At 41.1% G+C, this 18,046-nt stretch overlaps 1 protein-coding gene across 1 annotated transcript in view; it reads right to left on the minus strand.

Moving 5' to 3' along the window:
• Nucleotides 1-1,841: 1,841 nt before the first annotated feature.
• Nucleotides 1,842-18,046, minus strand: part of ZNF660 (zinc finger protein 660) — a 33,285-nt gene continuing 17,080 nt past the window's right edge. Inside the window, exons 1-4 of the mRNA XM_027522450.1 lie at nucleotides 16,799-16,940; nucleotides 15,609-15,745; nucleotides 14,583-14,698; nucleotides 1,842-6,740 (exon numbers count right to left, since the gene is read on the minus strand). Of these exons, the coding sequence (XP_027378251.1) occupies nucleotides 5,583-6,563 (981 nt within the window). The 5' untranslated portion in view covers nucleotides 6,564-6,740; nucleotides 14,583-14,698; nucleotides 15,609-15,745; nucleotides 16,799-16,940 and the 3' untranslated portion in view covers nucleotides 1,842-5,582. Of the gene's footprint in view, nucleotides 6,741-14,582; nucleotides 14,699-15,608; nucleotides 15,746-16,798 lie in introns of the transcript that reaches the window.

An 18,046-nucleotide genomic window follows, 5' to 3' on the forward strand; every position in this document is an offset into this window, starting at 1 on the left:
ATTCCCATCTCTTGAAGAATTTTCCAGTTTATTGTGATCCACACAGTCAAAGGCTTTGGCATAGTCAATAAAGCAGAAATATATGTTTTTCTGGAACTCTCTTGCTTTTTCAATGATCCAGCGGATGTTGGCAATTTGATCTCTGGTTCCTCTGCCTTTTCTAAAACCAGCTTGAACATCTGGAAGTTCACAGTTCCCATATTGCTGAAGCCTGGCTTGGAGAATTTTGAGCATTACTTTACTAGCGTGTGAGACGAGTGCAATTGTGCTGTAGTTTGAGCATTCTTTGGCATTGCCTTTCTTTGGGACTGGAATGAAAACTGACCTTTTCCAGTCGTGTGGCCACTGCTGAGTTTTCCAAATTTGCTGGCATATTGAGTGCAGCACTTTCACAGCATCATCTTTCAGGATTTGAAATAGCTCAACTGGAATTCCATCACCTCCACTAGCTTTGTTCATAGTGATGCCTTCTAAGGCCCACTTGACTTCACATTCCAGGATGTCTGGCTCTAGGAGAGTGATCACACCATCGTGATTATCTTGATCATGAACATCTTTTTTGTACAGTTCTTTTGTGTATTCCTGCCACCTCTTAATATCTTCTGCTTCTGTTAGGTCCATACCATTTCTGTCCTTTATCGAGCCCAGTTGGGTCCAACTCCTGGGGACCCTCTGGACTGTAGCCTGCAAGCTCATCTGTCCATGGGATTTTTCATGCAAGAATACTAGAGTGGGTTGCCATTTCCTTCTCCAATAGAGTCCTATACCCTGACCCAAATATGCTAATTTTGTGGGCTTGGGAAATATACCTGTATATGTGAAATTACTTTTTGTGATTCCTAGATTTGGGAATCATTGAACTTAAAAGAATGGTTACAGCTTTGTCATGGCTACAGTCCTTATTGATCAAATTGTGCTGTGTGGATTTAAAATGGTCAGTGGAAGGAGTGAGAACTAGTGAAGTCCTGTATCTACATTGCCCAAAAAGGAATTAGCCATCTCCTTTGGACCCCTCACAAATTTGCCTTCTGGAGTAGAAATGTACCTCAGGGAACATGCTGGTTTTATACAGCCAAAGGATGTCTATATAATAGTATAGGTTTGAACAGAGATGAGACCAGAGAGGGGAAGGGACAATAACTTGCTATACAAGTTCTCCAGCGAAATAACAGAAGAGGACATTTTGGTTTTTTTGGCCACACAGCATGTGTAATTTTAGTTCCCCCACCAGGGATTGAATCTGCATCCCTTGCATTGGAAGTGTGGAGTCTTAACCTTTGGACTGCCAGGGAAATCCCAGAAGGACAATTTCTAATGGCTAGAGCTCTACTTTTGTAGAGTTGGCCCTCTATATCTGTGGGTTCTGCATCATGTATTTAACCCAATACAGGTAAAAAATATTAAAAATGAAAAAACTTCAGAAAGTTCCAAAAAGCAAATCCTGAATTTGCCATACTGGCAACTATTTATATGCATTATTTTCATTGCATTTACAACTATATACAAAGCATTTACATTGTATTACATTTTATAAGTAATCTAAAGATGATTTAAAGTATACTGGAGGACGTGCATAGGTTATATGTAATAGTTTGCCATTTTATAGAAGAGACTTGAGTATCCTTTGATTTTGGTATGGTGGTGGGGGTCCTGGACCCAATCCCCTGCAGTTACTGAGGAACAACTCTATTAAAAGTATGAAAATAACAAGCTTCATGTTGTGTTTGAATCTGAAACAAGCCAGAATCACATCTTCATTCCAAAAGCATCTGCTTAAAGAAAAGCAAATTGAACTGTTTTCTTCCCAATCTGAATAAAGGAAGGAAGCAAAAGAAAAAAAATTTAGTGATATTTATAATAAGGAAATAACAACAGATATTTATTGGAGGAATTATAACCATTTTTAGCAAAAGTGTTATGACTCCAGTTTTATAACATCAGAGGTGAAGATAGACAGTCTAGTTTCTAAAAACAACCTAACAATATGAACATACTATTTTATTTATATTGAATGGAAAAACATTTAAAAAGCAATTCTGTCACTCAGGATACAGAGCTGAAAATGAAATATAGTCTTATGGGATTCATGGTCATGAAAATGCTGTTACTATTTAAAGCTCTTTTTGGTTTAAATTTTCTTCTGAGTTCCTAATAAGATCTAACATAGTACACACCATCAATGAAAAATCTCTCTAAATCTAGGGAGACATTCATCTCTCTATGCAAGATTCTTTGTCTTTCAGATTTCCCTTTAATCAAGGCTACATAACATTTTAACTTCACACTTTTTCTCACAACTTAAAACAGATATATATATTTCTAGTCCACACCAAAGCAATTCTACATACAGGGTATCTATGGTCAAAAAATACTGACTTCATATTCCTTGGGAATATTCAGGGTAGTAAAAACAAGTGAGTAAATGTGAGTGCACAGGAAACCAGCAGATGACAGAAACAGAGATGGACAATACACAGTAGTTGAGTGACACGCATTTCAAGAGAGTTGAGGTTTTGACAGAATAGAGAAGAAATGGCATACAGAGAGGTAAATGGGTTGCGGGAGACAAAAACTAGCAATTGAGGAACTGCAGAGGAAGCACTGCTGTTAGGGAACAACCAGGCTTCCATTAGAACAGGAAGTTGGAAAAAAACATTTAAACAGACAGAACTTGAATTTCAGAGTGTATCATAAAAGGGCTTGAAAGAATGGTAAGAACTGCAAAATTAAATGTTGACTGAAACAGGCAGCTGGTAGTCTTAAAAAACTTCTGCAGAAAGGTGAGCCGGTCAGTTCAAACTACATTGCAGAATAGGTATATGAAAGAGTATAGAGCATACTTATTAACATTTACTCCTGCAGCTTAAGATAGGTATCAGCCTAGAAGATTAGAAGCTACTGAGGGCCTCCTCCTGGGTCCATTATCTTGGCTTGCCTGGGTAAGAAATGTCAATTTATTCAGACCTCTGGCTTCCTTTCTGCTGCTGCTGCTGCTAAGTCGCTTCAGTTGTGTCCGACTCTGTGCGACCCCATAGATGGAAGCCAACCAGACTCCCCCATCCCTGGGATTCTCCAGGCAAGAATACTGAAGTGGGTTGCCATTTCCTCCTCCAATGCATGAAAGTGAAAAGTGAAAGTGAAGTCGCTCAGCTGTGTCCGACTCTTAGGGACCCCATGGACTGCAGCCTACCAGATTCCGCTGCCCATGGGATTTTCCAGGCAAGAGTACTGGAGTGGGGTGCCATTGCCTTCTCTGGCTTCCTTCCTAGAAGATACTTATTCTTGGAGACCACAGAGTTTTCTAAGATGAAAAAGAAAGGCTATTTGAAGAAAGAATTTCAGACACTATGACACAGTGGTGGAAAAATGTTTTGCTCAGCAGTATCAGAAGCATCAAAAACTCTGCTAAGCAATAATAAATGCTTAAAAAATACCAACAGGCACACAGGAATTTCGTTTCCTGTTTTCTTATAAAGCTGTTTTAGCAGGGCCAGGAGACATTAGTCATGGGAGTTTCCATATAGGTAATCAGCAGCTGAGAATGGCTGGCATGACAAAAGGCATAAAATATTAATTACACCCTCCTTGTAGAATTTTGAAAAGGACACATGACTAGGGAAAAATGATGCAAGTCCCTTCCTGCTACAGTTCTGTCTAGCCACAGTCACAAGTGAGTGACCTTCCCTTGTGTCCACCCAGACTCTTGGGGAAGTGCCTACCCAAGGGTGACCAATGATACAACAGTCCTACCCCTGAACACAGCAACAGAGCCTGGAAACCATGCTTTGAATAACTATGCAAAGAGGGACTATTATAGCACAAAATTATATATAAGCCATTATCCTATCAAACAAAATAGGACAAAAACTAAACAATCTTTTTCCACCCAAATATATGCTTCATACCATCCACTTCTTTTTAGCACCTTCCTTATGAAACCATGATCAACCTATAATTGTCCATATATCATCAACCACCTTTCATAGAAGTGGCTAGTCAGGAGAATCCCAACTTCTCGGTCTCCCACTCACAGAACCATCATGATGGGCAGAGGCACTTTGGTAAAACACAGAAAGCATGGACTTGAAAGTCTGATCTGACTTCAAATTCTGGCTTAAACCACTTATTAGCCAGTCACCTAACCTCACTTGAGACTCCATTTTCTTCTACAAATGGGATATCAAATCCTCAGTAGTTCCTGAAACAATGTATCACTACATGCAGAAGACAAATGGTGTCAGGCTTAGGCATTCATTGTATACAAAGGAGGAGGAACCACTGAGTTAAGAATGGGGCAATTCTAAGGTTTCCCAGATTCTGAGCTGTCTTAAAAGTTTAAAATACTTATTGAAAACAGATTAAGGCCTTCTCAGAGGGCTGGACATAAAGGCTGGTCACACATTTAAGGGCATTATCTTATTTAATCCTCACAGCAATCCGGTGAGGTAGGAAGTTACTCCCATTTTACAGATAAAACCTACAGCTCAGACCACTTAAGGGACTTGTCCAAAACTGGCAAGCTAGTGCATAGTAGATCTGGAATTAGAACTTATATATCTCTGACCCAAAACTCTGCAATTTTAGCTACTAAAGTCTATGAAACATGTGAAGGTAGTATTCCCCTTGTGTTAGATTATGCTGACTCTCTTTAAAGGTTATGAAACTGCAATTGTTTCAATTTCATAAGGGGGTATTTTTATCTGGTTCTGTAGACATATATTGATAAGATGGAGCCTAGGTGGTTCTTTATTCTCTCTGGATCCTTCTACAGCAGTGGGAGAGAATACAATAAATTTTTACTGTTTTCTTTTAACCTAAAAGTGATTAAGAAAGTGGATTAGATATTTTGTTGACTGTAAAGTCAGTTTATCTTAAAACTGCAAAAGCCAACAACTGGTATTTATGATATAATACACAGGAAACAGGCTCTAAAAGGAAGTGACTTGCTGAGGGTTCCCCTTCTACTAAGGTCAGTATTAGGGTGCAGTCCTAGGACTTTAGAGTCTGTAACCTTCATAACACTGTTGAATGAAAATGAGTATGTGCTCATTGCATTTAAAAAATACTCTACTTTTTCTCCCCTGAATATAAAAGTGGTACATTCTCACTGTAGAAAATCTAAAAAGCATAGAAAAGTATAAAGAAGAAAATAGAAATTACCTATAATCCTATTACCCAAAGATAATCATTGTTAATATTTTGGCTTGGTATTATTTCATTTCCATTTTTTCCTTTGCATAAATTTTTTAAAATTTTGGATATTTCATTGTTTTTCTCTTTCATTTCTCTTCCATTTTATTCAAATCATTTCTTCCATGGCACTAAATATTTTAAAAAATTTTTACAATGGATGCAAAGCCATCTTATGGATAGACCATCATTCACTTAAACCCAATTCTGTCGAAAATTTAGTTTTCTTCCTCCAGTTTTACATGATGCTGGCACGAATACTCCCTTCTGTTAATCTTTGTCTACTTCTGATTACTTTCCCTGTGTGGATTCTTAAAGAATTAAGGTTGATAATACTGAAAAACTGCTTTTCCAAAAGCAGCAATTAGCTCCACTTTGTAACAATATGTTATTTATGACATTTCTTTCTCCTCATTATGCTTTCTCTGATGTTGAATAAGCTGTGAGCTGTAACGATAGGCCTTCCCACACTCACTGCACTTATAAGGTTTCTCCTTCGTGTGGGTTCTCAAATGTAGAATCACTTGAGAAGTCTGCCTGAAGGTTTTTCCACACTCATTACATTTATAGGGTTTTTCTCCAGTGTGAACTCTCTGATGATCAATAAGATTTCGATTAGAAGTAAAAGCTTTCCCACACTCATTACATTTGTAGGGTTTCTCTCTACGATGAAGTCGCTGATGTTCATTAAGGGTCTTCTTTAAGATGAACGCTTTTCCACACTCATCGCATTCATAAGGCTTCTCGCCAGTGTGAATTCTCTGATGGTCCATAATCTTTGTATTAGAAACACATGTTTTCCCACACTCCTTACACTTGTAAACTTTTTTCCCTTTGTGCATTCTCTGATGTTGAGTAAGATTTGAACTGCGGCTAAAGGCTTTCCCACATTCAATACAGGTGTAGGGCTTCTCACCAGTGTGAACTCTGTGATGGGAAATCAGGCCAGAACTCCGACTAAAGGCTTTCCCACACTCCTTACATTCATAGGTTTTCTCCCCACTGTGGATTCCCTGGTGCCGAATAAGGTGGGACTTACCACTGAAAGATTTCCCACATTCGCTGCACGTGTACGGCTTCAATCCTGTGTGGATTCTCCGATGAACAACGAGGTTGGAGCTATGACTAAAGGCTTTTCCACACTCCTTACACTTATAGGGTTTCTCTCCTGTGTGGATTCGTTCATGTACTGTGAGGTTTGCACTTTGACTAAAGGCTTTCCCACACTCACTACACACATACTGTCTCTTTGCAGCCTGAATTCTCTCATTTATTGTAGGGCCATCTTTTTCAGATTCTTGGTCACTCACTTCTGTGAGTGTTTTATTGTCTTGAACTGTCTTCTGTTTGAAGTTTCTTGTCTGTCTCCTCATTTTCTCTTGCTTGGAGCATCCCAGTGGCCCCTCGAGTCTTTTCTTTCCCTTCAAAAGTGCTTTCAAAATTTTGACTTCCTTGGCAATACCTCTGTGTTGCTCTCTTGAAAGTTGAGACTTTGATTTTTCAGGAATGATATTTTAGAATCAATACTTCCTCAGTCCTCATTTCACCATCTGAAAGAAGAAACAGAATTTGCACATGTCACCTGCTCTCTATACTAAAGGAAGGAGAACTATCCAAGGATAACAAGATGTGGTGGACCACAGGATCTCACATGGAAAAGTAAGGCTGGGAAGACTGATCAAAAAGATGAGAAAAATGAGGTTAGACATAGAGGCTAAGGTAAAGGCAAGGAAACTTATGGAAAGAGGAAGCTTATGGAAAGCAAGGGACTGAGAGAAGCCCAACAGGTGCAGTATTAGAATGAATAATGAGTAATATAAAACCCACCCTGGTTTCTTCCTATTTTATGATCTGCTCCCAGAATCGGAGCCATCTAACTCAATATGATGTGATCACTCACCTAGAGCCGGACATCCTGGAATGTGAAGTCAAGTGGGCCTTAGAAAGCATCACTGTGAACAAAGCTAGTGGAGGTGATGGAATTCCAGTGGAGCTATTTAAAATCCTGAAAGATGATGCTGTGAAAGTGCTGCACTCAATATGCCAGCAAGTTTGGAAAACTCAGCAGTGGCCACAGGACTGGAAAAGGTCAGTTTTCATTCCAATCCCAAAGAAAGGCAATGCCAAAGAATGCTCAAACTATCGCACAATTGCACTCATCTCACATGCTAGTAAAGTAATGCTCAAAATTCTCCAAGCCAGGCTTCAGCAATACAGGAACTGTGAACTTCCAGATGTTCAAGCTGGTTTTAGAAAAGGCAGAGGAACCAGAGATCAAATTGCCAACATCCGCTGGATCATTGAAAAAGCAAGAGAGTTCCAGAAAAACATATATTTCTGCTTTATTGACTATGCCAAAGCCTTTGACTGTGTGGATCACAATAAACTGTGGAAAATTCTTCAAGAGATGGGAATACCAGACCACCTGACCTGCCTCTTGAGAAACCTGTATGCAGGTCAGGAAGCAACAGTTAGAACTGGACATGGAACAACAGACTGGTTCCAAATAGGAAAAGGAGTATGTCAAGGCTGTATATTGTCCCCCTGCTTATTTAACTTCTATGCAGAGTACATCATGAGAAATGCTGGGCTGGAAGAAGCACAAGCTGGAATCAAGATTGCCGGAAGAAATCTCAATAACCTCAGATATGCAGATGACACCACCCTTATGGCAGAAAGTGAAGAGGAACTAAAGGGCCTCTTGATGAAATTGAAAGAAGAGAGTGAAAAAGTTGGCTTAAAGCTCAACAATCAGAAAACTAAGATCATGGCATCTGGTCCCATCACTTCATGGGAAATAGATGGGGAAACAGTGGAAACAGTGGCAGACTTTATTTTTTGGGGCTCCAAAATCAGTGCAGATGGTGACTGCAGCCATGAAATAAGAATTGATGCTTTTGAACTGTGGTGTCGGAGAAGACTCTTGAGAGTCCCTTGGACTGCAAGGAGATCCAACCAGTCCATCCTAAAGGAGATCAGTCCTGGGTGTTCATTGGAAGGACTGATGCTGAAGCTGAAACTCCAATACTTTGGCCACCTATGCAAAGAGCTGACTCATTGGAAAAGACCCTGATGCTGGGAGGGATTGGGGGCAGGAGGAGAAGGGGATGACAGAGGATGACATAGCCGCATGGCATCACCGACTCAATGGACATGAGTTTGAATGAACTCCAGGAGTTGGTGATGGACAGGGAGGCCTGGCATGCTGTGATTCATGGGGTCGCAAAGAGTTGGACATGACTGAGAGACCGAACTGAACTAAACTGAACTCATAATATGGTCCCTAGAAAAAAATGTACTGAAAGATCTTTAGTTCAGTAGGTCAAATGTGTAATCTTCAGATCAATTTGGCATTTAGTTCATGCTGACCTATTCCCCTAGCATCAGTGATATAGTGGCTGGAACAAAATAGGTGCTCCAAAATTGTTTCATAAAATAGTAACGAGGATTCCATCTTAGAGTGTGACTAAGATTTCATTTTTTGCTCTAGTATAGGTACTAGGTCCCTGTCTATATCCCTTTTCTTAAGCTCTGTTGTGATAGGGATAACACTTTTCTTCCAATATTGAAGTCTAGTCACATCATAGCCTACTGTGCAGGGGCTGGTCTGTAACTGGATCCAGGTACATTGTGCAAGTTCAGTCTGTCTGTTTTTTTACCAGTCAGAGTTTACGTGGTGAACCTGAGAGGCTGAACTTGGGAACAGGGTTAATTAAAGCATAGAGGGGGAAACTCTGATAGGACCTTGCATGGCACAATGTAAACTATCTAAAGATGGCAAGAGAGGGACTTCTCTGGCAGTCCAGTGATTAAGCCTCCACAATGCCAACACAGGGGGCATGGGTTTGATCCCTAGTCAGGGAACTAAGATCCCACACATAAGCCTCCCTCCCCAACCAGCTAAAAAAAAAAAAAAAAATAGCAAGAGGGTGAGAGCGGAGGACAGCACAACCGAAAGGGGATTATATTATGAAACCAATGTCAAGAGGAGCAGGAATTTCCCAACTGGTTTGACGTCAAACTCTGAACATATAAGTAACTGTGTGTGTGTGTGTGTATGTTAGTCTCTCAGTCCTGTCTGACTCTTTGCAACCCCATGGACTATAACCTGTCAGGCTCCTCTATGCATGGAATTCTCCTAGCAAGAATACTGGAGTGGGTTGCCATTTCTTTCTCCAGGGAATCTTCCCAACCCAGGGATTGAATCCAGGTGTCTGGCTTTGCAGGCAGATGCTTTACTGTCTGAGTTACTAGGGAAACCAATGTATAGATAACTCTACTGCTGCTGCTGCTGCTAAGTTGCTTCAGTCGTGTCCGACTCTGTGCGACCCCAGAGACGGCAGCTCACCAGGCTCCCCAGTCCCTGGGATTCTCCAGGCAAGAACACTGGAGTGGGTTGCCATTTCCTTCTCCAATGCATGAAAGTGAAAAGTGAAAGTGAAGTCGCTCAGTTGTGTCCGACTCTTAGCGACCCCATGGACTGCAGCCTACCAGGCTCCTCCATCCATGGAATTTCCCAGGCAAGAGTATTGGAGTGGGGTGCCATTGCCTTCTCTGATAGATAACGCTAGTAGACCTCAAATCTAGAGAAGGTTGAGTCATAAGAGAAAATTGAAAGATGACGCCATGATACTAACACATCACTAATTCTCCTTTTACTATATTCCTTCTCAGACTTGTCCATATTCATAATGATAGTTGTAAATATACAATAAGTACAATTTTGCATTCTACTTCTTCTACTTAGTTTTTTATAAGTATTTTTCATATTGCTATTAACTCCTTTGTGGCTCAGATGATAAAGAATCTGCCCACAATGCAGGACCCGGGTTTGATCCCTGGGTTGGGAAGATCCCCTGGAGAAGGGAATGGCTACCCACTTCACTACTGTTGCCTGGAGAATTACATGGACAGAGGAGTCTAGCAGGCTACAATCCATGGGGTCACAAAGAATTGGACACGACTGACTGACTAACACTTTCACTTCTACTTCAGTATCATTTTTTGACTACATAACACACCACCAATTAAACTCATTACAATTTACCTATAATTTTGCTAGTATCAGACATTTCTGTTGTTCCCTGAGGTTTAACTACTATCAATAATGCTATCATGATCACTCTAGACACACAAAGTTTTCTTCTCATTGAAATATATTCCTAGGATAAAACTTTCATAAGTGAGTTACTGGATTGGAAGGAATGACATTGTTTTGCAGTACTGCCTACTGATTTAAAAAAAAAAAAAATTGACTGGGTGCTTCACTGGGAGTTCAGTGCTTAAAACTTTGCCTTCCACTGAAGGGGGTGCAGGTTCGATCCTTTGTCGGGCAGTTAAGAGCCTACATACCTTGCAGACAAAAACTCAAAACATAAAACAGAAGCAATATTGTTACAAATTCAATAAAGACTTAAAAGTTTGACTAATTTTTATTATCATATAGCTTTGTGATAAACAGAGTCAGGCTCTCTGCAGGAGGGACATATCCAATGGTGAGTGCTCAAGGCCAGGAAGAAAATAACTGTGAAGGCTGGAGTTCACATCTCAGAAGTGTATTGGTGCCACTGATATGATACACAGGCACATGTACACAGACTTGTGCCCAAGACAAGAAGGGCAGGCACAGAAAATGGTAGGAGACGAGGATACTTAGGAGCCTGAGCACACTCGCACCTAGCTGCTTACACCCTCCTAATCAAACAGGAGTCAGCAGGTGGAGGAAGCCAATGAGAAGTAGTCAGGGGACTGCAGAGCCGAATAAGACAGCTAGTGAAGCTACCTCCAGAGTTCTGAGAAAGTTGATGGCTTTTTCTCAGCTTCTTTTCTATTTTTAATCTTCTCTGAAACTTTCTCTTTTCTTCATACATTTCTTAAACTAGTAATTATTGAACACTCTACCATGTACATATCTCTGTTTTGGATCTCACACAGAGCAATTTTTAAAAAGCACCGTTGCAGAAAAGTGAAACTGTTTGTATGAATGAATGGATGGATGACTAGGTAGATATGTTTATGTATTTGCTCTTATGAAGGCCTCCCATTTTGCTGGCAAATTGTCCTCTGCTAAACTGTATTACTGTTTAATTATTTTCCTTTCTACAATATTATTTATGAAAAGTTAGGAAATGACTTTAGAGGAATGGAGCTTCCCTGATAGCTCAGTTGGTAAAGAACCCGCCTGCAATGCAGGAGATCCTGGTTCAATTCCTGGGTCAAGAAGATCCACCGGAGAAGGGATAGGCTACCCACTCCACTATTCTTGGGCTTCCCTTGTGGCTCAGCTGGTAAGGAACCCACCTGCAATGCGGGAGACCTGGGTTCAGTCCCTGGGTTGTGAAGATCCCCTGGAGAAGGAAAAGGCTACCCACTCCAGTATTCTGGCCTGGAGAATTCCATGGACTGTATAGTAGATGGGGTCGCAAAGAGATGGACACAACTAAGTGACTTTCACTTAAAGGAACAGATTTTCATAATTACTAGAATAAAGTAATTTAGAAATTCAGAATAAGACAGTGCCTTGAAGCCAGCCCCTGGGCACCCCACTTCTAGGCATGGCTGATCCAATGCTTCCCAGTTAGCTAGTGCAGTATCTATTTTACCCTTAAAGGCTATTATGCAAATATGTCTTGCAGCCTTCCAGAAAGGTGTGGACAGGAAAAACATTAATAGCTAGGTATTTACACAACTCCATATTGAATGAAAAAAAAAAAAAAGGACTGGTACACACTGACTGTATCCCTCCAAAATTCATATGTATAATCCCAAGCCCCCAATGTGACTATATTTGGAGATGTGACTTCTAAGGGGGTAATTAAGACTAAAGCAGGTTATAAGGGTGGAGCCCTGATCCAATAGGATTAATGTGTCCATACAAGAAGACCTACCACTTGCACTTGCACTCCTGCCCACTCCCTACCACATACACAAACCGAGGGAAGCCATGTGAGCACACAACAAGAAGGTAGCCATCTACAAGCCAGGAAGAGTCCTCATCAGAAACCAAAAACAGTCAAGTCACCTTGATCTTGGACTTCTATCCTCCAGAACTGTGAGAAGACAAATGTCTAATGCTTAAGCCACCCAGTCTGTGGAATTTTGCTATGGCTGCCCAAGAAGACTAATACAAGCATGCAATATCATACCTACATTTAAGGAACTTACAGTGGCATAATGGTAATACACTAATAGAACAAATTACAAGTTTACAATGTACCCAATCAGGACATGAAGGGGGCTAGGAGATGGAGTGAATACTTGGGGTTGGGATGCTTGGGGAAGGGTGTTTTAAAAAGGCAGAAATGGGACAATGCTGGTGGTACAGTGATTAAGAATCTGCACTTCCATTGCAGAGGGTATAGGTTTGATCCCTGGTCAGGGAACTAAGATCCCATATGCCACACAGCACAGCCAAAATAAATAAATAAATAATAAAGTTTAAAAAGAAAGGCAGAACTTTGGCTGAACCTGAGGATAAGCAAGAACTGTTTTCTCAAAAGGAATCTGGCACAAGGTTGATGTACTGAAAATAATTGGGTAGTGACACTATCCCCTAACTTCATGAAGGCAGGGATTTTTGTCCATTTTGTTCTTTATCATATTCCAAGCACAGTCCCAGGCAAATAGTAAGCACTCGAAATTTCTGTTGCTCTTGAATGAACAAATGAAGGAATGAAACAATCAAGTTGCCTGAAGTGATATCAGCCGGAACATTGAAATTTCAGGGCAAAACATATGGATACAATCTGACAATCAATGGGAAAAAAGTTCTAAACAGAAGAGTGAAATCTACCCTTAGCTTCCTTTCTATTTTCTACATTCTTTTTTCTACCTTGCTATTCTCCTCTCTTGTTACTTTCCATCTCATTCTCACTTATCAAGAATATAGTTCTTCAAGCAATGCCATTCATTTCCCCTAGTCCCAGACCTCCCTCCACCCCCAGCACATTCATGTTTCTCTGTTTCATGAAGTGAAAAACAGAAGAAAGAGGCAGTGGGGTATCCCATGAGAAGTAAATTGAGGAAATTAAAAAGAAAGACTCCAAAACTTGCCACCTAGAAGTAGGGTAATCATACACCCTAGTTTTCCCAGAACAGTCCTGGTTTATACCTTATATTACAACATCATTATTCTTTATTTTTTATATTAAAAATTTTTACAGCATCATTATTAATAGTTCCCCCATTCATTTACAAAAGCATCCCAAATTTAGACAATAAATTTTATATCACCCTATCCAAAAGTGAAATTAGGAAAGAAATGCTTTAGGAAGATTAGCCCAGATGGATTAGAGTAGAAACAAATAATGGAGGAAGGGAAATGAGTTGGGAATTTAGGGATGCAGTATGGGTGACTATGAGAGGGCCTGCCACTTTCTCGGTGCTGACTGAATGTTTGCTAAATGGATACACAGATGTCTGAGATAGCAAGACCCTGGTCCAGAATAATGACAGGAGAGAAAATAAGTCCAGCTATTTTCAGAAAAGCATATGCATATATCAGACTGGATACAGAGGATGACTAAAGAAAAGAATTCTAGATCATCAGATTCATATCTGAATATTGAGAATGATAACATCACTAAGAAAGATGGGAAGGACTTTCCTGGCAGTCCACTGGTGAAGATTTCGACTTTCAATGTAGGAGGTGTGGATTATAACTCTGGTCAGGGAGCTAAGATCCCAAATGTTTGGGGGCTAAAAACCAGAACATAAACAACGGAAGAAATATTGTAACAAATTCAATAAAGACTTTTAAAATGGTCCAAGCCAAAAAAAAGAAAAAGAAAAAAAAAGATGAAAATGCGGGGAAACACTTTAGGCAAGAGGAAGAATATGTTAGGAATACAAACTTAAGAATAAGATACAGAGGACAGAGCAAGTCGTGAGAATATATAAACTTGCTAAAATAGACGTTTTGGTTAAAGGGCAGGAAGAGAGAAAGAAATGTACAAGGACGTGCAGTAAGGAAGCTCAGGGTGGTTCTGGAAGATCTGAGGAGAAGGCAAGACTTTTCAGTAGAGCAGGGAGCACTAGTTCAAGGACAGTTTGATCAAAAGAAAACCTAACTATTTTTCCTCTGCCCAAATAGATGGGAAATTCGGTCATAAATTCTGGAAGAATTCCTTGATAGTATGGAGATGAGGTGTTGGCTAAAGGAGGACAAGAGACAGATAAGACGATAAGGACAGGACATCACTAGGGGTATCCAGGCAACTGGGCACAAAACTACAACCTCAGGCAACCAGCAAGTGGAACAGGACCAAAGAGGCCCCACAGGTCTCTGACCCACAATGCCTGAGTCTGTACCAGAATGTGCAGTACCATTCATTTTAGGCTGTGAGGCACTCACAAAGAGCAGAGTTCTATTCCGAGAGAGACAGAGATTTTACCTAGGGAGACTGCATTCCTCTAATTTACAAGGATCATCAGCCTTTCAGGTCCTTTTGAGTCACATGGTCTTTGGTTACTGATTAGCTTCAGTGGAGTGATGAATAAGAGGCAATATCTGAAAATAAATAAATTCAAGAGAAGCAGATGAGTGAAATGTAAAAATTTCAAGAAAAAAAAAAAAACTAGAAGGAAATACCTTGATCTCAGGGAGAGAAAGGCCTAGGCCTTACGCATAAAACAAAGGCTGAAAAAAAAGCTAATAGATTTGACCATATAAAAATTTCTGCACTTAAAAAAATGCCATAATAAATCTGTAATATCAGGTTGCTTTATACTGTAATTCCTTGTGTGTATGTCTGCATTCTTCCTCTTCACATGTACACTTTAAGCTCTAAGCCTAAAGAGAACAGGGCCCATGATATTCATATGTGTATCCCACACAGTGCCTGGCACAGAGGGCTCAATAAATGTTTGATTCGAAATATTCAATAAGTTCAGGATGCTAGCCAATTTAATCTGGGTGTACAATGGTGAGAAGTGCACCCTCTACACATGACCACCTCCATCCCTCCTCCACCAGTTCATCCCTTTGGTACTTCATATTGTCTAAATACCATGACAATATTGACATTCTTGGCAGTTCTGTCTCAACAGGGCCATCCAAGGGCTTAAATTTCCTAAAAGACTGACTTAGTGTAACTGTTCAGAGATTCTCAGAATGTCAGAGTTGGGAGGAACCTTGCAGACCACCTAGTCTCATAAAAATTTTGAGATGGGGAAACTGGAACTTAGAGGAGAGCTAAGACTCAAGTTAAAGTCTCCTGACACCCAAATTGGAGTTCCACTACATCACTACATTTGGGATGGGAGGCTCCCATCCCCAAATTCTACTCCTCAGGATCTAGAGGGCCTCCTCTCACTTCTGTTTTTCTTCAGAAATGCTCCCTTTCAGCCCTGGTCCCCACATTTTCTGGCAGGTAGGATTCCCATCCCCAAACTAATTAATATCACAATAAAGATCTCACCTGCCGAAGAGAAGAAAATGGCTCACTTTCACACCTGTGTACAGTAGCCTCACTCCAAAGGATCTCCGCCCAGTACAGACCTTGCCTCATCTCTTCTTTGGGTTTGGTGAAAAAGTTCCTAGTGGGGTCTTGGATCACTGTAAACACATAGAAATGCCTGAGTATTCTAAGATCTTAATTGCAAGCAGACATTCAGGGCAATGTCCCATCCCTGGGTCACTTCCCTTCCTACTGAACTGCGAGCAGTAAGGATGATCATTCCCATTTTAAAGATGAGGAAATGAAGTTCCCAGAGATTGAATGACTTGCTGAAGGCTGTATGTATAGTAAGAGATAAGTTTTCTGTGTCCGAAGGAAATCCTCATTCCATCATACCACAGTCGCTCCTTTTCAACTGTTCTGCTGATAGCATAAGTCTCCATATTCTCCTCTGAAAAATGCACTTGAACAGAGAAATTCTCTGAAATCCAACTTTCCAACAAAAGTTTGCAGAAAAGAGATGAGGGAAACTTTGCTCAGTCAAGTGTCTTTAAAGACGGGAAGAAATAAGGCTAAAGCTAGATGGGATGCTAGAAGGAGAATTTTTTATGAGTACCTATCTCTCCGGATTGATAGGACTCAAAGATGGTTTTGTCTTTCCTCCTTCAGATTCCCAGACCGTGCGTCTAACCGTTAAAGATTGTTCAATTTCTTCCATACCAGAATATAGTTTTGCCTTGTACACAACTGTAATCCCCGGATCTAATACACTAGTTGGTGCTAAGTATTTGTTGAATGAATGAATGAATAAGTAACCTTGGGCAAGACTCTGCCCTCCTCTCTGGGTCCGTTTTCTCCCAAGGAACACATCAGGGATTATACTGGTGATCTGAATCAAATACGTAGTGTTGGGGAGGCCTTTGGAGCCTGGGCGAGACTCGGACCGCTTTTACCAGGTTGGTCCCATGGCTAGCAGCGGGGATGATACAGTTCAGTCACTACTGTCAGCCCAGTCCTAAGTGAGCACAGTGGGAGAAGACTCAAGACAAAGGGCCAGCTCCGAACGAGGGGAGAGGGGCCCCACAACGACCCCTTGAACTGCCGCGCCTCAGTCTCCGCAGCTGGCAGCGGTGAGGGAGGCCTGGCCCTGGGCCTGTGTGCCCCTCCCGCTCCCAGAACCGGCCCAAATCCCACACCAGGCTGCCACATACCCCTCACCAAAAGCGCCCGACCCACGTCTCGGAACAAAGCGGAGAAGGAACTACGTCACTGACTCCCCATTAACTTCCACCCTAAACCTCCGGTCTTTCTAGGCATCGGGAGGTTTCTGCACCTCTGTGCCCCGGAGGCTGGAGTCCTCCAGACCCCTGGCCAGCTCTCTCACTGATCTGTGGGAGCTCTGGCCCCGCCTCTCGCCCAGTTTTATCCTATCATTGGTTGGCAGGGTGAAAGGGCGGAGAGATCAGCCAATATGCGGAGAGCCCTAGAAGAGATGGAGCCTGAGGAAGGGACTTGGTAAGGGCGGGAAGAGGGACCAATCAACTGGGCGGTCAGGCTGCCTTTCTCGAAGTGAGTCTCCCTTAAGTCATAGCCCTAGCTCCGGATGCTGAGCAGAAGTCATCTTTTCCACACATCCCTCTCCTTTCAGCCTCAAAGCTATCGTGTACCCGCAGCATGTAATAGTGTTGAGTGTGTATTATATCATTGTTCTAGTCTCCGCAGATACTGTAGTGAAGAAAATGAATTTGCTGCCCCATGAAGCTTAACTTCAAGTCAGAGAAGACAATAAATACATAGAACATAGTAGTGAGTCAGGAGAAAGAAACGGAGAGAGAGAGGAGGATAGGTGGCAGTGGGACTATGAAAGGGAAGGCAGAGACAGGAAGTGATGAGTTAAGGCACGTGACTACCCCGATAGATGAAACATCAGGAATCAAAGGCCTTAAAAAAGGAGACGGTGCACATTTTGGGCCATAAGGGCTTTGGATATCACAAATAACACAAGAGGGTTTGGGGACTGAAAAGTGACATGATCTTACCATTTTTTCCCTCTTGCCACATATTCAAAGGTTTATTAGCTATTAGCTATGAAAGCAACCAAGAAACCTGTTTCCCTAAGTTCTGTGTTTCACTCCATAACATAATGCTTTAAAAGTTTGCTCTGGCTGCTCTGTTGAGAACAGTCTAAGGGTGGACAAGAGTAGAAGTAGAGAGATGAAGAAGCTACTTAAGTATTCCAGATAAGAAATGATAGTGGCTTAGACTAGCTTAGAAGTGATGGAAGTGATAAGAAGATATATATTTTTTGAACACATGTCCAACATGATTTGCTATGAATTGGATGTTGGTTAAGGATGACTCCATGGTTATTGATCTGAGCAACTAAAATAAGATTGTTCTCTAGAAATAGACTGTTTAAGAGGAACATGTTTAGGGAGAGGGATAAAATTATAGTATGG

This window comes from Bos indicus x Bos taurus, chromosome 22, assembly GCF_003369695.1.
Source record: "Bos indicus x Bos taurus breed Angus x Brahman F1 hybrid chromosome 22, Bos_hybrid_MaternalHap_v2.0, whole genome shotgun sequence".
NCBI classification, from domain to species: Eukaryota; Metazoa; Chordata; class Mammalia; order Artiodactyla; family Bovidae; genus Bos; species Bos indicus x Bos taurus.